Source organism: Trichinella spiralis (assembly GCF_000181795.1).
Source record: "Trichinella spiralis strain ISS 195 chromosome Unknown Scfld6, whole genome shotgun sequence".
In the NCBI taxonomy this organism is placed as follows: domain Eukaryota; kingdom Metazoa; phylum Nematoda; class Enoplea; order Trichinellida; family Trichinellidae; genus Trichinella; species Trichinella spiralis.
In genome coordinates, this window is record NW_003526945.1 from 5,389,885 (window position 1) to 5,413,761 (window position 23,877).

The following is a 23,877-nucleotide window of genomic DNA, read 5'->3' on the forward strand; positions in this document are numbered from 1 at the left end:
ACGGCGGTCAACAGCAGCCAAGTCAGCTTACCGCACGCAATGTCCGAACTGTGCTTTTTCGTAACCCATTCATCGCCGAAACAATTCAAATAATCATCCTACAGTAGTTAGTAGCGGAGCGAGAAGAAGAAGAAGTGAAAATTTTGAATCAATAAAAAAAATCAACCAACTTTTGCTTGAAAATAGAATCCAAATTCGTAGCAGATGTTTTTCAATTCAATTTCCACTTCTTCCAGCTGAATGTCAGCCTGATTGATAATGAAATTAAGCATAAACAACAACAACAAATAAATAAATAAATAAGTGCATCAATTGTTTGTTTACCAATAGCAAGCCAACTTTCAATGGAAACCAAAAAGAATAATGAGCAGTTTTGTTGGTCACCAGTTCACGGTACCGATCCCAAGAGCAAGTATCCGGTCGAGCTTTTTCCATGTCCAATTTCTGTCCCAGAGATGTGATCACCGTGGCCTGGACAAAATACAATGAAAGAATCAATCCGAGTTGCACAAACACAAAGCAAAACTGTTAATATATTATTATTATTATTATTCACCTCGACAAAGCTGGATACAATTGCATGTTTCTGCGGATGATCGTCCAGAACAACCGACGGCAGCCAACTGGCAGCACTTTGCAACAAAACGCCGTCATTGATCCCACTCAGACCAACCTGCAATTTGTTATCATCACCGTTGTGTGGACAAATTTGCTTCAAATACCACTTGCCGAATTTGTCCGTTCAACATACTTGCCTGTACCAGCAAGGCTTGCCCCGCCTTGTGCTGGCATTGTCCATAATGTCGTCTTGGATCAAAAATCCAGCGTGAAGCTGAAAATGGAAAACTGTGAAACAGAATGAACCGAGTCGGAGAAAATGCCGCCACCCCCCCCCACCATTTCCACCGCCGAGGCTATAGTGTGGGCTTTTTGTGCCAGAGATGTCCGGTCGTCGAAAAGTACGTTCGCTTCCAACGCGCCGGTCAGCAGTCGTCCACGAATCCCCTTGCCGCCAGCAGTTTGTTCGAGCAGCTGAAAATGATGAAAAGAATCACTGGTGGAAACGAAAGAAATGGAAATGGAATAGAAATTATAATGGAATAGAATTGAATTGGTCCACTTACATTGGCAACGTTGGCAAGCAGTTGTTGATTGTTGGTGAAGCGACGTAAAGCTGTCAACAACGGTTGATTCATTTCTCCACCACTGAACTGCAACAAACTACAACGCTGAAAAATTAGAATCCAACACATACACACACGAAAGTAAGTGAAAAAAAATAAGAATATACATATACATATGCAATCACAAATCGCATGTGGAAAAGTGATTTGCAACAATGCTGGCAGTATGACAACGAAGCAGCTGGGTGAAAAGCAACACAACCAAAAAAAATCCCAAAAGAAACACACACTTTACTTTGCAAAAAACATTTTCGAAATAAATGATGAAACAAAAAAGAAAGAAAAGAAATAATCATAATAATAAAGAAACAAATCCAGTGGAAAATTAATCAAATTGTGATCCGTTCAATAGAACAAAATTTATGAACAAATTCATGCTGCTCTTCAACATACTGAACTGCATTGGCGTGGCGTGGAGGATGATGTGTTGTTTGGATTCAAAATTTCATCGAAAATGTCGTATTGGGCAATGGAAAAAAACGTCATAGCGAGAGAAAAAGAAGCAACAAAAAGCTGAAATAGAATGAAGAGGAAAATTTTGGAAAAACAATACAAGCAATAGTAGATATATATATGTATATATGGACATTCTAATCCGGCTTTTGTCGTTTTTTTGTCATTCAATTGTTGATAAGTGAACTACCGGCCTAGCGAACGCTAAGAGAAGTGAGAAGAACAAACAAACAAACAAACAAAACAAATAAACAAACAAACAAACAAGGCACGACGATGACGCATCAGAGAAAGAGAGAGAGAGAGAGAGAGAGAAAGTAAGAGAAAGAGAAAGAGGATAGAACAAAACAATTGCTGCTGTTGGAAGAGAAAAACCTAAGAAAAATTTAAAAAAAAGAGAAGAACGACAGAGAAGAAGAAGAAGAATAAGAAGAAGCAAATCCAAAATTCCCCCTCTCGTCCTGTCGTATGCCCACCCCAACAGTAAGATCAGTCGTCCCATTCGTTGTCCTGGTCCGAAGAGGAACCTTCGGATTCGGATCTGCCGAACACGTATTCCATCCGTCGTTTCAAAATTGCCGCCACGTCGTGACCCTCCTTGGCCGCGTTGCTTTCCCTCTTCTGCTCTTCTTGGCGATCGACTTTCTTCAGCTGAATGCCCTGCCGAATCGCCTTCAACAAATCCGACCTCGTGTCGATCACCTCGACCGGCACGCCTGCACTGAATGGAAGAGGCGCTTTAGCCGGACGTGCCGCATCCCCTCCAGCACCAACCGCCTGGCCGTTGGCAGGCAATGACTGTTGTTGAGAAGAGGGCGGTGGCGGTGGCGGAGGTGGAGGTGGTGGAGGCGGCGGTGGTGGAGGTGGAGGGGGTGGAGGCGGCGGGGGCAAGGCGTCACTGCTTGCCGGGTTGCCGATGGGGCTTTGGTCGGGGCGCAACGCCACTTCTCCAACGTGGGCAGTTGACAACGGCGGCGGGGGCGGGGGCAATTCCGGAGAAACCGACTTGACCGCCGTCGGGCGGTGTCCATTTTGAAACTGCTGCCCCATGGGTTCGTCGACCGTGGTTTCGTGGAACTGCCGTCGTTGGTCGTCTTCTCCGAGGTGCCAGTTTTCCATGCGCACAGTCAGCTCTTGGTCACCATAGTAGCACGGTCGACCGTGAATCGACGACGACTGCACGTCCAGTGGGTTGGTGGACAACGGCTGACCAGGCGGAAGGGGAGGCGGCTGCGACGGCCTCAGCGGCGACTTGCACGACGAGTACTGGTCGTTGGAAGCTGCTCCGTTGTTGTTGTCGTTGGTCGGTGGGCACCACCGCCCTGACTGTCCGTACGAATAAGCGGACGACGACTGACCAGTGCCCACCCGAGAAGTGGGCATCTTCGTCAAGCCCGTCGTCGACTGTTGTCGATCTCGTGCGGTGGTGGTCGTGGTCGACGCGGAAAAATTATAATCCGCCGGCATCCTCGTCGATGAAGTTCTCGAATCGACCGTCGAATGGATCACCTTTTGTGCACCCGCGTCCAAAGCTGCAACGTCCACGACATGTGCTCTTTGCAAAGCGGACATCTGCTGCTGTTGCTGCTGCTGGTGGTGGTGGTGATGGAGGTGGTGATGGTGTTGAATAAAATTCTCATTATCAGCAGCAGCAGCAGCAGCAGCAGTAGTGGTAAAAGATGAATTTTGTGATAGATGAATGCGTTGTTGTTGATCGGCAAAAATCGGCTCTTCCAACGGAATGTACAAATCGCTGTCAGCATTAGCTAAATTTTTCCTCGACGTTGCCAAATATGGCGCCGCTTGTTGGCGGCTTTCCAACTGCTCCGTTCGTTTTCTTCCATCATGGACATCTTTCAATTTGGCATTCTAAAAACGAGACTAGAAACATGAACAAAACAACAATCTGAACAGATCAAGTGCTTCTTCACCGCTTTGGTCGCCCTCTTCGCATTATCGCCATTGCCCAACATCTCGCAACGCCACAGTTCGAAAAAATAATCCGGATCGGTGTAGAATTTCATCGCGCTCTTGCCGTCATCTCTGCCGATCGAAATAAAGAAAATTATGCAAATTTAACCAGGATCAAAATTCAACTGCACTGTTACCTGAAACAGTCGAGCTTGTCAAGACGAGGAGGCGGACAACAGCGCTGGTAACGCAAGCCCATGGCCGTCGGCATGGTGTGTCGACTGAGCGACTGTTGGTCAATTAACGGTTTGCTTTTGAACGGCTTGCGCAAGTAGAAACTGCGAATCGAAGCTAGCAAATTGAACAACAAACAAAAAATAAAACGATCATTGAACAAATAAACAACAACAACAACAAGTAAACAACAGGGATATTGTGTACTTTCGTCAATGCCGCTGTCCAAGTCGTTCACTTTTTGGCCAAGCGAATCGAGTCGAGTTTGGAGCAAATTGGTGCGGTGTTCAATTTTAATCAAATCTTTGCTCAATTCGGCAAACAAATCCTCGGCGTGGGAGCTCAACGAGCCGAGCTGGCGGATCAGATTGGCCAAAGTGCCGTTGGCAATGCACTGGAGCTCTTTGTCACGGACCCCCGACGGTAGCCTGTGCCGGCAAAGCAACACCGGCGACACTTCGCGTTTCGTCAACGGCATCTCGACCACGACAATCCAACCATACTGTACTACTACTGTGGCCACGCTGTTATTTGCCCTCTGTCCAGTCTTTTAAATTCCAACAATCACAATTGCCCTGAGATGAAAAAACAAACAAATAAATAAATACATTTCCCAGCCGTTCAACAACAACAACAACAACGATAATTTTTCACTGTGACATCATTGCCAATAAGAACAACTCAACTGATCACATAATATCAGTAAGAAAAATAATTAAATGAATCGTTACACTGATAAAATTCAAAAATTCGTTTTTCAAACAGAAAAAAGAATAACAATTAAAATACTCGCATCAATTTTGCTCGGTGTTTTCTGTTCTGTTTGTTTAAATTCATTTCCATTGCAAGTGATTCATCGATCGACAGGAAAAAAATTAAAAACTGAACAACTGCTTTTGAAAAAAAAGATTTTTTCAAAATTTATAAACACAAATCGTCCAATAATAAAATATTCGCTCTTTCCCACGAAATAATTGCATAATGTAGAAAAAATAGCTCAACAAAAATTAAAGTCGATCAAAAAGAAGATAAAAAAACTTCCAAATTCTCTACCAACACACAAATACTTGCATGCATGCATGTAGACGTCCATACGTACACAAGCAGAATAGAGCTTTCTGGGCAAAATATGAAAAGTGAACAACGCGCAAATGCGAGCAAATGTCAAAAGGGGGTTTTCGGGGGAAAATAAAGAAAAAGAAGAAATTATCATTATATAACCCAAAGCAACGACGGTTCTCTACTTCAAACAGTGCACAACCGCGTCACGTAAAAAACTGAATGAACTTTTTAACTGTTGCCAGTGAACAATTGTCGACAAACAACAATACTGAAACGCTTCAGAGCGGCTGTTTACTTCCCATTTGTCACGCAAGAAACAACGTTCTTCTTCTACCCTGTGCAAATTTTGAATTGATCACCAAACTCTCATCATACTGTAAATTCCACTGAGACGCTCGACGCGCAGTTGCACGGTAAATTAATTGAAGAAAGAAAAAACAACCAGTAAATTGTTCTTGATTATCGTTTTACACAATTCCATCCTAACCCAATGCAAAACATACAAGAAAAGAAAAAAAAATATCTTCAGTCGATTTTGCAATTTGTGCAAACAAAACAAACAGTTCGTGCGAATAAAAGCAGTACCAATTCAGTTTTCTTTTTCGAACAGTTGAACAGAAAAACGAAGGGAAATTTTTCAAATTTAACACAACACAACGCAACACAAAACACTTCGGCGATCAACATTACTAGTTGACAATGATCGAAAAAAATTAATTAAAAAACTGAATAAAAAAAATACCCGCATGCGAACAAACATGACACCGACGCGCAGCACAATGCCTAACAAACCTTCTGCATTTATTCTTTCGGGGTCAAGGAAAACCAAAAAAAAAACAGAAAAAAATTCCCCCTCCGCCTCCACCCAATTGGAAATCAAAATAATCCTCCTGGATTAAGTTTTGGCTTTTTTCACTTCATTTTGTGACAATTTTGCTGCAATTAATGAAATTTTCCCTTTTTCCCGTCAAAAATAACTTATCAATAATCAAACAACAACTGTTGAACCTTCATTTTTTCAAAAAACAAAATGACAAAAAACAACAACAAAATTCGACAAATGTAACATACTTATATTCCAACAAAGATGCAGCTGTTTTTGAAATACGTCCAAAACTGCTTCTTTTGAATGATTCAACTGCACAAATAGGTGCATACCACGCACTTCAGAAATTCACCAACAGGTCACGGCAAACATTGATTGCTACGCAGAAAAAGAAACAACTTCAAACGATAATCAGTAATTTTAAAAAACTGTAAAATGTTACAATTTATACATATTAAACTAAACTAACACTGTTTTTCCGTTTTCCATTTAATCTTGGGTAAAAAGAGCAAAAAACCACATATCCCAAGCAAAAATTCCCGTTTGCAACACGGCATAACACATAAATTACAGCAGAATTGAATTTACAAACTCACAAACTGAACAAAAACCATTCATTATAATAATATCTTACAATACATCAACTGATTCACATTAAAATGTAAGGTGCAAAAATAGACGACAAATAAACAACAGCTTTTATATTTAATGGATCATTCTCGAAACGCTGAACAACACAACTATAATATGATGCACAAGTGTTCAAATTCGAAACGACAAATAATACAAAACAAATAACTTTTCAACTAAGGCACTTGCACAGATTTTGAAATGCTCAATTCAAGACAATGAACAATTTCTGTTAGTAAATGCAAAATGTGATAAACAAAAATGTCATACTGTAGACAATTTTGGACAAGTACCCACAATTTATTTAGAATAAAATGCAAAATTAATAAAATCAAAATAAAAAATCAACTGATAACAAAATCATAAAAAATTTTCATATACATAAAAAGGAAATAAATGCAATTTTTCAATTGTCAGAAAGTACAACTTACTGTAATTACTTTGAAAGTATTACAGCACAAGTAAATGCAAGGAAGGGGGGTCAATTTCGGGAACAATATTCACCACGCTTTCTTATTGGTCGCTGCGAGCACTACCTCATTGGACGCTCGTCGCAATTGATTGTATTCGCTGAGCAGTTTTTTCAAGAATTACCAATCAAAAAACGAACTGAACAACCAATAAAAAAACCCGGCCAAAACTGTTTTTGAAATTGACCAAATCAGTTTGACTAATATACAAAATTTGCATTTATAACACTCACCTGAGACTATATCACAAAATTTATTGGAATTTATCGGAAGAGTTCACGGCATCGTCTGCAGTAAAAAACAACATGGAAAACTTTTTCTGATATAAATAATTTTTAACTTTTAATTTCAAAACATCACACAATAATATAATAATTAAAATTTTGATCAATAAAAAAGCCAAAGCACTAATAATTCTTTTATTTAGTCTTTGTTTGTTATTTCCTGAATAAATGACAGTTACCAGGATATCATACCTGCTAACCAGTTCTACACTTTTGTAGAGATTGCTACCGTAATAAATTCTGACGTGTCCGTCAGTTTTTCAACGCATCGCGGCATGAAACCATGGATCATAACGCTATGCTCTTGTTTTTATATACTTATACATTGATGGCATTTCTTCGAGCAGTATTAAACTTATTCAGTAAAAGAAAATTTTCTTTTACTGTTCCGTTCATCACTGTCACGGTGGCTGATATCCCTGAGTTGCGTCTTGCAGCAAATTATTGCAGCGGAATGTCCTTTACGTGTAAAGGCAGAGCGTGCAAATTGAAATATGCCAGTAAATGGGTGAAATGCTGGTGATGTTCCAAAGTATGTGATGAATGTTTTGAATGTGTTCTTTGTTATTAACAATTAGTCTGTTTTGCTGTAGGACAAGCAGGGGTGCGAGGGAGCCACCAATTTGGACCTGACAATTGCGCAAAAGCAGAGACTTCACGTGGAAACTTGCCCAGTGGATCAACACTAGGCATACAAAATGGAAAAAAGGCGATATCAAAAAACCGACGTGCGGAAGAAATGAAATCCATCCCCGCTATATATGATGAAGCTGCCGCTGCATCGACTGAGTCATCAACATCAGGCAATTTTCCACCATTCAGACGGATGAGAAGCATGATGTACAGTCAGCAAAAATAGACCAAACCACAGTGAACGGGCGAAACTCTCCTCCATTTACATGTGCAATCAGGCAGTTTTCCACCATATAGATGGGTGAGAAGCACTATGTATAATCAGCAAAAATAGACCAAACCACAGTGAACGGGCGAAACTCTCCTCCATTTACATGTGCACGTGCGAAGTTGTCGATCGTCACTTAGTCGATTGATCGAAGATGTATAATCCATCCCTGGGATTTATGATAAAGAAGTCACAGCCGCCTCCGCTGAGCCATCATCGTCACTTCCGATACCCACAGGTGCAACAAGTTACCTCAGACTTACGATAAATCATTAGAAAGAAGAACTTTTACCAGCAATTAAGAGGTCGTAATCTGGTGTAGCGTTTCTCCTGTTGAAATGAGTTCACTCATCGTTTGTTCACACAATTTCCGCCCCCTATTTTTGATTGGCTGTTCACTAGTAGGCTTACTGCGTTAAATACTAATTGAACGAATGACTAAGGCAGTTTCATTTGCTGTTCTGCTTTTATCTGTTATTAAATGATTGTTGTTTATCAAAATTTGAATAAATCTGAGTGTCTGCAACTGACTTGCGTTATATGAGTATGCGTAATCATCATTTTTATTATTCATTATTCAAACAGTTATTAGACTTCCTGTTTGAAGTTGTTTTCATATGCGTAGTTTTTACTTGTCATAACGTGTTCTTCGAAGCATAAAGCGATTGTGAATATTTTGTGTTATGCTGCAAACTGCAGTGATATTTTACATTCATTTGTTCTTAAATTATGTTCTTAATAAAATTTCCACATTTTCACATTTTACTAATGACAAGCCATTTTTTCAACTATTAAATTGATTTTGTAATTTTATTTGTTGAAATTTATGCTGATCAGCCCGTAATATATTGCACAAAAAAGGTTTCTGCTATTTATTGTATACGCCTGAACTTCATGCAAATATGTAATATGCACTGATTCATTTTACAACGGCAAACAAATGTGAACTATATTACAGTATATTACAACTATATTAGATTCATATTGTTTTCAAATTTTTTCATTCCTTTATTGCTATGTTATAGCAAAAATTAATCATTTTCTCATCATTAGGTGAAAATAGCTGCAATTCAGTTTTAATTGTCATATTCAACTTGATTCAAGTTTAATTTTGCAATGCAGGATTTTTAGAGCACCAGACTTTTGGCTGTGCTATGTTCGTCAAAAGTCACTTATTTGCGTTAACTCTCATAGACTCATATTTACAAAGCTTCCGAAAAAGCAATTATACTAAGATATTAGAATTATATTGAAACGCAGCAACAGAGAAAAATGTACCATGAATTGCATCACTGATTCATTTATAAACACAAATGTACTTTTGCTATACTCGATATAGAGAATACAAATATTTGCATACGTATATTAAAACTGTTTCAGCTATTATAGAAGCTATTTCTGAAATCTTTGCTGTGTTTAGTAAAATACTTTCGTCCTCAACAACTGTACTTTGAAGAATGCATGACTATTTGTGAGAAGGCCATATTTTCAACGTTTCCGTCATCTGAAAAAATGTGCACATCCCATTTTATGCTCAAATAAACTAGCAACTTGTGTTTTGAAGTTAATGGTGTCTCGGCACAGATGGACTATTTCCACGACATTCAGGACAGTACCATTTGCCAGGTGGTGAATAGGTTAGACCAACACATGTCCAGTGTAACCACTTGTAGGTGCAATCATCATTGTCACAGGCTACCATTTTATCATCGAAATCCTTAAAATAAATTTCAGTCTTGAGCATCATATCTGATTGGATAAAATAGTATTACAAATATTTTGCGAATCTGTGCGCAATTAACATTAATAACATAAGCATGAAAATGTTACCAAATTTTCCAATGCATTCAACGAAAAAATGTTAAACATATAACCAGTAACGTGAAATAACTTGCTTTCATGCAGAAACAATATATAGTATCATCTTGCGTCTCTTCCGTTAACACACAAGTATCGTCGGTTACATCTGAATCAGCAATAGAAGATCGCTTTCCTCCTCGGCAACTTCCACGTCCTCGGCCACGGCCTTTTTTTGCCTGCCGTCCCCTTTTTGATGGTTGATACTTTCCTGATGACTGGTTATTTTTTCGAGAATATCTGCTTCCTTTTGGTCGGCCTCGTCCTGAGGGCCGGCCTCTTGCGCGTGGTCTACCCACAGGTGCTACGCAAGGTAATGTTGGCGATGTTTTTATCTTTTCTGAGGCTTCTGATAAGCGTAGCTGTTGTTCCTGTTGCTCTTCTGAAACATATTTTCCTTGAATTAGTTATTAATAGTAAATCCCCTTATTCCCATGATTTAACTGCTGAAACATTTAGTGAAGATAATTGATGAATGCTAAATAGCAGAAACTACTTATTACATGCTGTAAAGATTAAGCAAAAGCTTTATTACGATAATAGATTTTAATTTATCAAAAAAATTGCTTCTCAATCACTTTAGCTCAGATTAAAGCTAATAAGAGGATCAAATGATGATCAGCAACCTGCAGTTTGCAAATTAATAACTGTTTGTGCCTGTATAAGAGAATTCTTCTAATCGACCAAAATGAATACCAGAATTTTACAGCAGTATCAACAATTTAATGTAAATAAAAATATCAGAAGATAATTCCAGATCAAAGATTATATAATATTAAAATAAAGAAATCCACTGGTACAGCAACTTCAACTTTTGTTACTAACGGTTCAGTTTAAGTTATAATTATGCTGCTGAAACATCATCACAATCAAAGTTCTCTTTAATTAATCACAGACAATCAATATTATTTAAATAAATTTTACAATTGTCTACAAATTTTCCCTAATGGCTTGAGGTCATTTTGTGAATTACCGTGAGCTACTTAAAAGCTTATAACTAAAATCTTAAAAGTATGATGTAAGAAAAAATTTGAATACTTTTTACAGCATATTCATAATCTTCGGAATATTTTCTAATGACAGATTGCATTTCATAAGCAATATTTAACTTTCTTGAATTAAAATAGTCCAGCTCTGTCATAAATGCATGAAACTGTCGCATTGCTTCCTCGGATTGCTTGTCGATTGTTGAAGTTGCATGTTTCTTATGAGCTTCCCTTAGGAAGGCTAAATAAAAAAAAACTAAGTCGAACACACACATGAACTTATCAATATTTTATTTTAATCCAACTGTCGAGCTCAGTGTTCAGATGAGCAATGTGTTCCATATAAGTAGAAAGCAGCAAAGGCAATGACCCAAAGGTATTAACAAACAGTTTATAAGAAACAGTGAGATCTGCATTGTCAAAATCAGGACTACCATTCTTAAATTAATCTTATTCTGTATGCAGTTCAAATATTATAAAAAACAAAGCATACTTCAAATTTTATCACGTCATTATCATCATCCAGTGAAAAATCAGTCAGCCCTGCATAATCCTCTTGATTTTCTGCCATTTTATAACAAACACAACAATGAAAATCTGTAATAAAAAAGAGCGTAGATAAATTTAATACAAAACATAAAAGAGTCTTGCCGTCAACTTTTACTGCAGCATCAGTAATAGTGCAGTTCTGAAAAACGTTTCAGTCAAAAGCGCATGCAACTGCATAATCGTGATAATTCCACAGTAACCAAAAGCTAAAAACTGAACTTTCTATATATTTTTCAGGTCATACTATAGGAATGTACTGTGAGAGTATGAACGGTTCTAACACTTATAAAATTTTCTATCATCAAAATCAACTTTTGCTTTTGCGGCATATTTCCAGTCGATCAGTTCATGAAATCCCATGACATAGTTTAGAGTGCCACACGTTAATGAAATTCTATTATAATGTATCACGTTTTAAACAAGAAAGCGACAGATTAAAAAATAGCCTTTCTCAATAATAATGTGAGGCAGAAGAAAAGAAATGTAAGTGCCGTTGTATATATCTATTCTATTCTGTTCATAATAAATAACTCGCAGGTGAAATTGATTAATCATCTGATTGGATATTGGTTAATTTTCAATGATCCAGCAAACTTACATTTCTCCTTATTGCTACAGGTACATCATATAAATGAATTTTCAAAAAAGCAAAGCAGTTACGCACAGTACATTTATAATTGCTTCATAAATGATATTTGAGTAACATAACTGAAGTATTCCATTTCTATAGGTTCAATGGGTGAAGCAAATAATCATAATTACATATCCTTTTGTATTAAAGCAGTGAAGAAATTCAGATGATTTCTTTGAAATTTCAATTACACTATGCAATGAATACGTCAACTTTGCAAAAAAACAAGAGGGACTTTATCATGCGGAGAAACTGTGATGGATAATGACAACAGTCATATATGATGATATTCAATTCAATATTGAAATATGAAACTTTATTAGTAGAAATTTTCAGTTCAAATTAAAAGAATTATTATAAAGTTAAAAAATAAATTTCTATGTCAAAAATTCAGCATGTTAAAGTTTCAGTTATTAATAAATCTACATTGCTTAAAGCAACTGAATTTTTCCAAGAATTATCTACCTGTAAAGCGAATGGAATTCCTAAATTGGCATTTTAATTAATAGCGTTACGTTAAACAAAATTATAAATGACAGTATTATAAACAATTATAATTATAAATGATTATTCAGCTTTGTTTTTTAATTTTTATTTTAGATTTAATCAAAGAATAAAGCACTTGCAATGTGCCCACTTTACCAAAACACATGTATAGAAACAAAAACAAAAACTGAAAATATTCGACAAAAAAGAAACAAAATTCATTACCACAGAAGTGAAACAAACTCCATACAGTTTATAAATCCCACACAGTTCTGTATTGTGCCTCAAGTCCATGTAGCAAGCATAGGATGAAATAATGGAAATTAATTCTGTTTGCATGATTGCTGATGAACCATTTGCACAACATGATGTGGAATGTGAACAACTTTTTTTACAGTCACTTGGAGATACTCTCATTTTTTTGTTTAAAAATTTCATACCAGCCAAGACAACTTCATTATGCTATTTTGTTGCATAAGCATTCAGCGTCAGTACTCCATTGATCAGTTCCATTTATCTTGGTCAGTTTTGAATACCAAATTAAACGCCTCAGCAGGAATTTTCAGTTTGTCCAAATTTATTTGTACTTTGGATCAAATCATTATTGCCTAACAGCTTTTTGGACTAGCAATTTATCATAAAAAAGTAGAAATGATAGGATTTATTTTATAATACTTTAAGCAGTGCTCATCAAAGCAACAAATAAAAACCTCACTAATAAAGCTCGATTTTCTGATTTTCATCCGTTGAATAATAAAGCATTTCTGTTTTTATCAGTTTTACGAACGCACAATTATTTGCTCTCTTTAATTATCAGTTTAAATCAACAAAACGAAAATTTGCATGCAATCATTGGAATGCATGAATATTGTTTACTTTCAGAGATTGATTGCAAATAATGCACGCTAATAGTATGCAGTGAGTGCAGCTTTGTGTTTTCACTAAAAAGCAAAACGAACATTAAAAAAATCCATTTCATTTTTATTTATATAAACTGTTTTTTCCTTTTCACAACTATACAAAAAGAAAGTAGAAAATTCTGAGTAACTTGAGTTTTTGATCTATTACTAATCTCATTCTGATTTATCCTTATATCTGGAAAATTGCCTGACTTTGCAATTTATTTAACATTAAACAACTAAAAATAAATTTACTGTACATAATTTATTAAACAAAAAAGCATCAGGTTGAACTTAATTGAAATTTTGAAATTTTTAATCTGGCAACTGCAACACTTGCTGAATGAAGCAATTTACTAGGCCCCAAATAGCAATAACAGAAAGAGCCAACGCAGTATTGCGCAATAAGATATTCATATTGAATCTCATTCTATATTTGACATTGCACATGCACCTTATTATTAATTATATTTTTGCTTCATTATTATTATTACAAGTATTAAAGTTATATTACTCAAAATAATGAATAATTACAATTTATGAAGTGAGAATTTGAATATTTTATCGCTTGCACAGATGAAGTTAGCATTCATTTTCTGAAATAGATAATATTATTCACTCGTTCTCATCATTATGAGAATTAGTCAAATAATAGTAGGTGTTTCTTGTTTCCTTATTATGTAAAAATTTCTTTATTATTTATGCAATTTAAGATTGTGTTTTCAAGCAGATATTTTTATTTTATTATTAAAAGTTAGAAAAATCACACAACTAGATATATGAAAAAGTGAAGTATTTGCTCCATAGAAATGAGTAACAAAAAAATCAAATTAATTCTTCAGATGTGCTGAAAATGTGTTCAAAATGACAAATGAGGATGGGGTTGTCAATCTTCATCTTTCGATTTACATGATGCAATTTCCTTTCGTTCACAGACCATTTTTATAAATTGAATCATTCATAATTGAGGTGGATGTTTTCAAAAAAATGGTTTTGAAAAAGATATTTTAATTACATTATTAGCTGCTAAAAACCTCTGAGTTATTTACACTAAATACTGTAAACATTGCTGATTTCAACATATCATGATCGTCGGTCTCTTCCACTTCCATCGCCGATAAGACGTCTTCCATGGATTCGTCCATGTGGTATTGCACCATAGCAGCTCTACGTTTATCAGGGACGTCTGCCGCTCAGAAATACCTTTCCCTGCGGCTAAACCAACGTTCGGCATCAGAAGACAACGTAAGCGCTTCCATCGAGATTATCCAATGTGAATTCTCTGAGATGCTGCCGCGCTCACCAATTCCGCTGGTGTTATTCATTTTGTCCATTATACACGATAAGGGTATTATTATAATAGCAAAACTGATTATGTATATATATACATAATCTATATACACATATATATATATATGCATAATCAATTTTGCTATATATATATATACAGTAATGCCCGCTGGCGCCATTCGCAAGTTTTGTTTACCACACCATCCTCGCACACACACACAAACACTACTTCCTTTTTCCTTCTACTGTACCTATAAAAGCACATTTGATGTTTAGGTATCATCGCCACAAGGAATCAGAACAACATCATTCATTTTATTCAACGTAATTCATTTTGCAATTGCTCACTGTATATTCAAACTCAGATTTTTATCTTCCATTTTACTTAAAATTGTTTAAATTTATTAATCGCGTTTAAATTTCTTGTTATCTGCCAAATAATTAATGTATATAATTTGAAAAATTTAGAAATGAAAAATTTTTACTTATAATGTTCCAAAATACAAAACAGAATTTTTTACAACTGATTAAAATGGTGTTTTTCCTTCGTCTAAAGATGTCAACTGTATCTTAAGTTCTATTACTAATAATTTAAATGTTGATGAAACTGATTCAATGATAAGTCAATTAAAAAAAAGCACCATGCACATGCACAACTAAATGAGATGTTCGACCCGCACAAGTAAAAAATCTCAAAATTGGGTCATTCATATACTTTTTTATTCTACCGTCTGTTATCAAATTCAATTTTCAAAATTCATTTATTTGAAGTCACTTTTTTCATGTAAACTCTAATCACAAGTTGCTTCCATCAAAGAATAAATGCAAATTAACAGTTGCTAGTGTTACCGCCAGAAATTCTTCTTCTCAGTTTATGTCCATCATATCGTCCCTTATTCAAAGAATTCTTACACTTTCGCGTTGGCAATCTCGCGGATGCTCAGATAGTTCTGTGTCTTATTTCGAATATTTCCACTCTTTTTTGGTATATTTCAACAACTCAAATACAATATGAAATGATGATATCCTGAAGAATTACTAAGCTACTGCCATATGCCATAATCAAATTCCGATGTTTACATATAGGACCATCGATGCATGACAAAGAGAACAAAACCAACAGAATGTTTTGAGATCAGCTACGGTATTGATGCAGAACAATGAAAATAATAAATTGCACTGAAATGTTGTGCATATTTTGAATGATTGTGACAATCATTAAAGCAATATTTGCTTTATTTTCTTATAAATTAACTTAAATTTGAAGTTTGAAAAAAACTAATAGTGTAAATTTGTCCATTACTAAAAACAATTTCATGAAATTTTCTGCGCCTAAAAGTAGTATTGAAAATGCAAGCATATTGTAAACGGCAGTGAAATATCCAATATGTCAGGTGGAATAATAAAAATTTTCTCGATTACTCATCGCTCACGAAAACAATTAATCACCACAGTAAATTATTAAATTCATTCACAGAAATATTTCTTTTAATTTTTGATAAAAATACAATTTTTTAAAATATTTTTAAATTCTATAAAACATAATCAAAAGCTGTCCTTTATTTTTGAAAAAAAATCTCCCTGAATTTCACCTACTGTATCTGTTTGGCATTAATCACTGACCAGATCTGGTTGTTCACTTGTTGCTAATGATGGTGGTGTATCTTTTGATGTTGTTGTTTTTCAATCAGCTTAATATTTTTTCATTTCTAAAATTTCAAGTGTATATGCTCGTCGTTTTCAACATCTCAAATCATCTAGTTCAAATCGTGCCGTTTTCAACGCAAATCAGTTTCGTGAAATTATACTTTTTATGAATTTTGATTTTTTTTCTTTTATAGTGGCAACATGTTGCCTATTGAAGAAACAGAGAGTGTGCAACTGAGCGAAATCTTCAGATGCAACTGGAGAATTTGGTTTTCCATCTTCCGGTTGCTAAGAGTAGAGGACATCATGCGCCTGTCCTACGCATCGAGAGAAATTAATGCGATGGCGCAGAGCTATTTTAGGTATGAACATTTTGAAACGATCCATTCAGAATGGGCTTCATTTTTCCTAATAATTTATTATTATATGATTAATAACGATATGACCTAGTGAGTGATTTAATCAAGTTGACATGTAACAATGATGGGCAAATTTTGAAATTTTATACGATGGTATTTTCTTTGAATATTGAAATTCATTTTTCTTCTTTACTTTTTCTTGCATATTATTTTACGTTGTTTATGTTTACGTGACAAAATGTGTCTAAAATGTAGATGCGATGAATTATAAATTGAATATCAGCTTTATCCACATGTATGATTTTGATCTTTTCAAGCGTGCGAAGTGATCAAACTTCATCACTCTTTTTAGTTGTTTGTAAAAATGTTCTTCCATTCGCATTCAGTTTGTTAATTTAATTTTTTTTGATTGTTAAAGCAGTTTTCATCACAGTTGGTGGATGTTGTAGAAATGAACAGTAATTGTGTTATGAATTTTGTGTTGAAATTATTATTATTTTAGAACATTGAAGACCATCGATTTTTCTGAATTTATACCGTTGCAGTTGAAATTTTCGTCTGAATCAAGGGATATGTTTTGCTGGATGATAAAGAATTGTGTTGAAATAACAGAATTGAAAACGATCATAACAGCTAGTCACCTTGTGACACCTTTAGATTTTCGCGCGATAAGTCGTTTTCGCCATTTGACATTCGTAAGTAAATATGTGTTTATTTAAAAAATTTTTAAATTATATTTCTTTTTCAGCTTGATTTTTCGGGTTGTTTTATATCCAGTGAAGAATTGTCTAGTGTTTTTTCTCAGCTGTCAAATTTGAAACATCTTAACATGTCTTATATACATCCATTTGGTAGTGAAGCAGCTACTGGGCAATTCGAAGAGGGCCTAAAATCTGCATTGGAACAATTAAGAAATTTGGAAAGTTTTGTATTTTCAGGAAACAGTTATGTGAGCGGTATGTGTTTGGCCAATATGGATTGCACCGCAATGAAAAAATTGTCAATTTACCTATCAAGTTTGAATTTGAGGGTGGTGGAAGGTTTCATAAGCCGATGTGGACGACTGTGTGAGCTGAACTTGTTGAGTACAGATCATGAGCCGATCAGCGCCACTTCCTTGATACCGATGTTGCAACTTACCAACCCTGTTTTCCTCACACGACTGAGCATTTGTTATCGGAGTATCCGATACCTGCACACTTCGGCAAGTGAACTTTGGGCGACTATTCGTCGATTTGTCAATTTGAATTCGTTAGAAATTCTTTGTGGCTATTTCGTGCGGATAATGTTGGTGGATCAGATAAGATTAAATTTTCCAAATTTGCAACGCCTCAAACTTGAAACAAGTGCAATTGACAGCCTTCTTGTTCTGTTCTTGATCAAAGAGAGCAATTTGGAAGATTTGTGCTTGGTGAACACTCAGCAGTGTAGACATATTCTGAACGATTTGGTGTTGAACGGCGCTGTTTGTGCGAGCATTCGACGGTTGGAATTGCACAACTTTTTCTGGCACCCCACCATGAGCAGATGCGTGAATTGTACGTTTCCGAATTTGGAACTGTTGTCCATCTGTGGTCGCCGGTGGTCCAATGAATGTTTGCTGTCAATGAATATTGAATTTCTCTCGAAATTGAAAACATTGCATGTCGGTGCAATGGACAGCGAGATAGTCAGCAGCACTGCCATCAACCGACTCTTTTTTCACTGCCAAAACGTTGAAAATCTGGCGTTGACTGCCCTACCGATGACTGATATGATGGCACGTACGCTGATGGAACGTTGCACAAAATTGAAGGAGGTGATCATCCACCATGAAAATCAACTTAGCCCCACCGTTTTAACTGCACTACATCGAAAATTTCTGGTCAAATATTGCGGTTAGAGCAAGTTGTCTGTTTAGTGTCATTATTTGGTGCAAAAGTAAAATAAGATGTACATAACTGGTGTTTTTTTTCTGAACACTTTTGTTAATAAATTTAAAGTCAACAACAACAATGCAAATATTCAATTTTGAACAGTTAGTTCAAATCACAACCAACTGACGCATCAGTAACTTCTCTCAAACTTTTCACTGAATAATTGTTCAAAATAATTGGACTGATTGCATTTTCAATTTTTCTTTTTTTTTCAAAATTGATTCGTAAACCAAGTTCAACTTAAACTCTTTTTTCTTTAAATTCTATTCTACTCATCTTCTACTTGTTGAAACGTTTTCGGACTTGTTTTTAAATTAAATTTAAACTAACATTCACAATAACACAACTCTTTATTTGTCGTGGAAAAACATAACCATAAAACGTTAACAATTTTCAAGTTTTATTCTTACTGTAATACGTTTTTTTTCAATCTACTTGAACATATATTTATTTCAATGTATTGTTTTTTGAAAATAATAATTATTTTATTAAATTATGTCAAGTTACTAATTTTAAATATTTTTTTAATTGTTGAAAATGAAAATTAATAAACTGACTTTTATTACTTTACCTACTTTAATTTTGAAAGTACTATTCAAAGACTAAGAAGTATCTATCTGTAGAAGTAAGTTATTATCATTTTTAGCTGAATTTGAAATTATTACATCACATTTTCAATAGAATAAACTCACCTGCACTTGAATATCACATTTGTGTTCCATCGCCACAGCCCATTGTTGATTACAGCTTGTATTGCTTGCTACTGTTGTTGTTGTTGTTTTTGTTTTTGTTGTCCACTGCTTTCGACGTCAGCAGCGACATCCCGTTGCTGTTGAATTGAAAGTGTTAAGTTTTATTCCCTTTGCCGGGTTTATAATTTTGTCCTGCAGTGAAATGAGTCCTGTTGTATGTATGCTGTTATTTGAAAATTGAAATTCAATAAAATCAGTTTAACAAAACTATATCATGAAATCAGTTTTTTTCTTCATTTCTTCTCAAAAGAAAAACAGAAACTGTTACTTGCCGATGTTGTTCATCTGAAAGGCAACTGAATAAAACACAGAAGCAAATAAATTTAGAAAAAAATTGTCGTCGTGAATTTGTTTATCAATGATACTGATATCACCAAATGCTGGGAATGAATAATGTATACAGTTATATCATCGAAAAGCCGATCACATTTTAATGATTATAAAATGATAGAACAGAAACACAACTTGTAATTTTGTAGCAACTTTTAAAACCAATGTATGTTGATTGATTGATTGATCAATTAATCATTTGGTTAGCGATGCTGATTGATTGAATGAAGTGAGTGAGTGCACGTGCAAAGCGAAATGGAAATTAATAATAAAGCTGAGAAAATTGAGGAAAAAACAATGAAAATAGAAAATACTGTGTGTGCCAGACGGGATATATATATAATGAATAGCAATGATAGCAGATGAACGTACTTGTATAAAAAAGTGAACAAATGAAACAAGAGGACGGACGATAAACCGAACAGTTTGAAATGCTGAATAAAGTGAATTGGAATTAAGCTGTGAATTAAAAATTTAACATCGACGACAAGTGGTGAATGGGTGGTGCAAAAAATGTCACGGGCGTGGAAAATAATCGAGCGGTGACGGTATGCCGACGAACGTGCTAACATTGTCGGCCAAGGTCCACAACCAACGAGCGTACCAGTGGATGTGGTAGTGAGTTGGAGCAGTTGTGGGTCCGAGTTGTTCGAAAATTGTCGAAGCCACGTTCCAGTAGAGTCGAGCCGGTGCCATTGAAACGTGGGCCAGCGTTTCGTAACTTGTGCCGGCATAATTGGACGCGAGCACGTCGTCGACGAAAATGTTCCCTTCGAGTGTCATTGGTGCGTAAAGACCCTGGCGTTCGATTTCTCCAATTCCAAGTACCGTTGCTCGGCTGATGTCGAATATGCCGTTTCGAACGAACACTTGATCGCCGGCTAACAGATCGGCTGCGAATACTGTCTCCATTGAACCACCACTATTGTCGTTGGTCATAGGGTCGACTTTGTAGATCAGATGATCCGGGCTGATGGTGAGCAACGTGTCGTTGGAGATGTGCACAGCTTTGAACTTGGCTTTCGTTTGCTGGTCTCGGTGCAAGAACAAAATCACCGGACTGAATGTCAACTTGCCGTCGGCTTTCCGAGCGAGCACCCGGTCACCAATCTCCAACTCGTCCATCCTCTTGCGTCCATTTTCTTTGGTGAGAACGGTCGACGATCCGGCAAAACAGTTCAACATTCTCTTGGTGCGAAATACGCTGTCTGAAAGTTTTCATAATTATCCAAACAAAAAGAAAATAATTCAAATTATCACAACACCACACCCGGCTGAACTGACGCGTGCACGTGCAAGTGGGATTCGTAATAGACCCAGTCGAAGCCAGCTTGGATTGCCAGTCTGGCCAACATGCCGAGCTTGTTGCGATCTCGATCCGAAGTTGTTATATCCACCGCCCTACCCTCGTAATGCAAAGCACTTCTCGAATAACGATTCTGCTCATACCACGCGTCTATGACTCGCAATTTCACATTTGGCCAATAATTCATCGTCAAAATTGCCAACATGTCCAACTTTTGCTTGCATCTCTGAAAAATTGCATTTCAATTTCAAAATTACTTACTTTTTCTTCCACTGAAATGAATCCAATGAATGAATGAATGAATGAATATACACTTTTACATCTACTGATATCAACAACCTTCTTTATGATAATAATAACAATATTTAAAATTCAAATTCAATTCAAACTGAGAAAATGGTACATAATGATCAAATTGTTAAATTAACCTAATGACGATAAAGAAAAAGAAAAATTTCCGTTGAAATGTAATATAATTAATTTATTGTGCTTTTTCTTGTTGTGTGTTGTTGGTTGTTGTTCAGAGGGTCACTTGTGATGACCGGTATCGTATATTGACGCGGTGTGGGGGCTTTTTTTCCCGATTGGTATGGTTTGCAGAAGTGAAGAGGAGGAAAAAGTCTATCATCTCGGTGTTGGATTTGGTTTGACAAATAATAATAAAAACGGTGTGGAGAAATAAAATTTGCAAATTGCATTAAAACAATAATTGTGAATCAACGAAAAGAGCAAAAAATGAATTCTTTGCAAATTTGAAAAGTTCTACTTAATAAGAAGATGTGTGTCCATGCACGCATGGATGGATGCGTGTGTGAGAGCTAAATCATCGGTCAGGTCAAGTTGATTGAACGTGGTGTCTCGTCGGCTCCGGTTGCTTGCTGTATTCTATTAGCACCACGTGTGCAACTATGCCGGCAGTGGTCAGGCCAAGTTGACGACGTGTCCGTCTGTCGCCTGAAGGAGGAGGATGAGGAGGACTTCGGTCTGGACGACCCCTGTGGATGACATTCACGAGCTGAGCAGGCCGTTTCTTTTTGGGCAAAGTTTATTCGGTTTTCGCTTGTCGCAGTCCACATCCTTCTTCTCCCCCTGGGCAGATTGTTTGTCCGGTGCTCTCGACTCCGGCGGTCAACGACCACAGAAAAACAACGAACCACTTGGTTCGGTACTTGATAAAGCCCGTACCCTTCTCGGACAAACAAAAGGAGCAACGATCGCAGTTTGCCAGAGTTGTGCTTTGTTTGTTGACCCGTTTGACAAGCGCCAGTTTGCTTAATCATGTTTGCAGACGCCATCATCATCAAGCTAGCTAGCATCCAAAGTTCAAGCAAACGGCGCTCTCACTTTGCACGTCAGTTGACCCTCATTGCGTCATCCAATCCGGAATGGATTAGCCAAACTGAACCAAAAAAAATGGCCATCATCCATCCGCATCCATAACAAAAAAAAGTATACTCTAGAGTTCTGCCATGGGTTTTTCAGAATATTAAAATAAAATTTATCTCGTAATGAAGAAAACCAACCAACCAACTAACTCACCCACACAATTTTGCTAAAGTTTTTTTCTCAGAAAAATAGTGTTTATCGAAAAAAATCTTAAACTATGAATTAATAATTGAACAATATACTACGAGCTAAACACTTCATCTGTCCGAAGCTAAACAAACGTCTCATTAGCTAATGGTCGCATTGAAGAGCACGTCAAAATGACAATAAATTTCTTTTTCCTTTTGAACTTCAGCGTGCAATTTTAACAATTATTTCAGGCATGAACAAGAACAGAAAAAGAAAACCAAATAAATATACTCGGACGACATTGTCTTATCAGAAGCTTCTTCTTCCATGTAAATGTTTGGTTGTTCTGTTATACTTTTTATAATACTTAAAACAAAAAAACAAAAAAAGTAAAATAATGCGATGCATCAGAAGGCGTGGCATTCTGCGGAAGCGAAAAAGGGTTAGAGGAAATTTTGTACTGACTGCCCTGCTAGGAAGAAGCAGACAATGAATGTACAAGTGACAAGCAAGTGTTGCATTTTCGTCACGCTGTTCTGTTGCACATCTCAATGCAAGTGACAGTTGAAGAACAGAAAAAATTTCCTTGTCACTTACTTGTATTGTAGTTTTAGATCAGTTGAAAAGTTTCCCCCCCCCCCAAAAAAAAATAAAGAAAAGCTACTGCTAAAAGCTAAAAACCTGAACTCTGTTGAGGAGGTTAAATTTGTTTTTGGATTTTACTTGAACGCACAGAATAAAGTGCTAATAATCGCGATTCATTCACCTGACGGTTGGTTGTAAATTTGTATCAAATTTACACGTTCTTCAAACAAATATACTATAATTATTATTACAAGTACCAAATTCCACCCGTAATCTTGCGTGCATTTCCAAATATTCAAAGTATGTTAACCTTTTGTTCGTTTCTTTATAAATTATGAATTATTAAAAAAAAATCACTTACGTATGTCATCATGCGATCAGCACCGGTATTTTCTTCGTCTCTGAAAATGATGTCCGGATTGTTGTTTTGGACAAGCCTCTTGAAGCCGGGATCTGAGCGACGAATGCGCAATTCGGCGGCACCTGCCGAACCAGGCGCATTTTCCGGTTCGTTCGGAAAACGCTCGTTGTAAATCAATGGATAGTACTTCTTGTACGCCATACCGGCCATCCTGCCGCTAGACGCGCATCCCTGGCAGCAGCTCCGCACGCAAATTGCCCAAACGAGCAGTACTACATAACCAGCGCACGGCTGCCGCCTGCGGCTTGCTCTCACCGACACTTTACGTCTCGCAACTTCACTTTCCATATACATATATACACATACATATATATATACATGCATATATATACATATATGGAAATTGTATATTAGACAAGGCGTGGTTTGATGACCACTGCTCCAAATGCAACG

The 23,877-nt window shown here is 36.3% G+C and overlaps 7 protein-coding genes across 7 annotated transcripts; 3 read left to right on the top strand and 4 right to left on the bottom strand.

Annotated features, from left to right (window-relative positions):
- Window positions 1–161: 161 nt before the first annotated feature.
- On the bottom strand, window positions 162–4,260 carry Tsp_09612 (polyprenyl synthetase superfamily). Its single transcript, XM_003374202.1, has 10 exons — window positions 3,746–4,260; window positions 3,569–3,680; window positions 2,592–3,224; window positions 1,578–1,697; window positions 1,125–1,229; window positions 898–1,032; window positions 752–832; window positions 557–673; window positions 325–471; window positions 162–248 (listed from the first exon to the last, which is right to left on the bottom strand). Exons 1-10 carry the CDS (start codon window positions 4,258–4,260, stop codon window positions 162–164), a joined length of 2,052 nt encoding a protein of 683 aa, XP_003374250.1.
- A 3,122-nt stretch (window positions 4,261–7,382) lies between these two features.
- Window positions 7,383–7,913, top strand: Tsp_09611 (hypothetical protein). The gene is made up of 2 exons (XM_003374203.1): window positions 7,383–7,554; window positions 7,648–7,913. The coding sequence occupies exons 1-2, from the start codon at window positions 7,383–7,385 to the stop codon at window positions 7,911–7,913; spliced, it is 438 nt and encodes a 145-aa protein (XP_003374251.1).
- A 1,606-nt stretch (window positions 7,914–9,519) lies between these two features.
- On the bottom strand, window positions 9,520–11,369 carry Tsp_09610 (putative PHD finger protein). The gene is made up of 5 exons (XM_003374204.1): window positions 11,307–11,369; window positions 11,104–11,236; window positions 10,851–11,039; window positions 9,830–10,194; window positions 9,520–9,672 (listed from the first exon to the last, which is right to left on the bottom strand). Exons 1-5 carry the CDS (start codon window positions 11,367–11,369, stop codon window positions 9,520–9,522), a joined length of 903 nt encoding a protein of 300 aa, XP_003374252.1.
- A 2,309-nt stretch (window positions 11,370–13,678) lies between these two features.
- Tsp_09609 (conserved hypothetical protein) lies at window positions 13,679–13,956 on the bottom strand. The gene is made up of 2 exons (XM_003374205.1): window positions 13,898–13,956; window positions 13,679–13,817 (listed from the first exon to the last, which is right to left on the bottom strand). The coding sequence occupies exons 1-2, from the start codon at window positions 13,954–13,956 to the stop codon at window positions 13,679–13,681; spliced, it is 198 nt and encodes a 65-aa protein (XP_003374253.1).
- A 538-nt stretch (window positions 13,957–14,494) lies between these two features.
- Tsp_09608 (hypothetical protein) lies at window positions 14,495–14,929 on the top strand. Its single transcript, XM_003374206.1, has 2 exons — window positions 14,495–14,711; window positions 14,814–14,929. Exons 1-2 carry the CDS (start codon window positions 14,495–14,497, stop codon window positions 14,927–14,929), a joined length of 333 nt encoding a protein of 110 aa, XP_003374254.1.
- Window positions 14,930–16,305: 1,376 nt separating this feature from the next.
- On the top strand, window positions 16,306–18,541 carry Tsp_09607 (conserved hypothetical protein). Its single transcript, XM_003374207.1, is given in 6 exon segments — window positions 16,306–16,325; window positions 16,376–16,444; window positions 16,495–16,662; window positions 17,162–17,354; window positions 17,408–17,582; window positions 17,598–18,541. 6 exon segments carry the CDS (start codon window positions 16,306–16,308, stop codon window positions 18,539–18,541), a joined length of 1,569 nt encoding a protein of 522 aa, XP_003374255.1.
- Window positions 18,542–20,173: 1,632 nt separating this feature from the next.
- Window positions 20,174–23,808, bottom strand: Tsp_09606 (desert hedgehog protein 2). Its single transcript, XM_003374208.1, has 3 exons — window positions 23,425–23,808; window positions 20,928–21,189; window positions 20,174–20,799 (listed from the first exon to the last, which is right to left on the bottom strand). The coding sequence occupies exons 1-3, from the start codon at window positions 23,806–23,808 to the stop codon at window positions 20,174–20,176; spliced, it is 1,272 nt and encodes a 423-aa protein (XP_003374256.1).
- Between the last annotated feature and the right edge of the window lie 69 nt (window positions 23,809–23,877).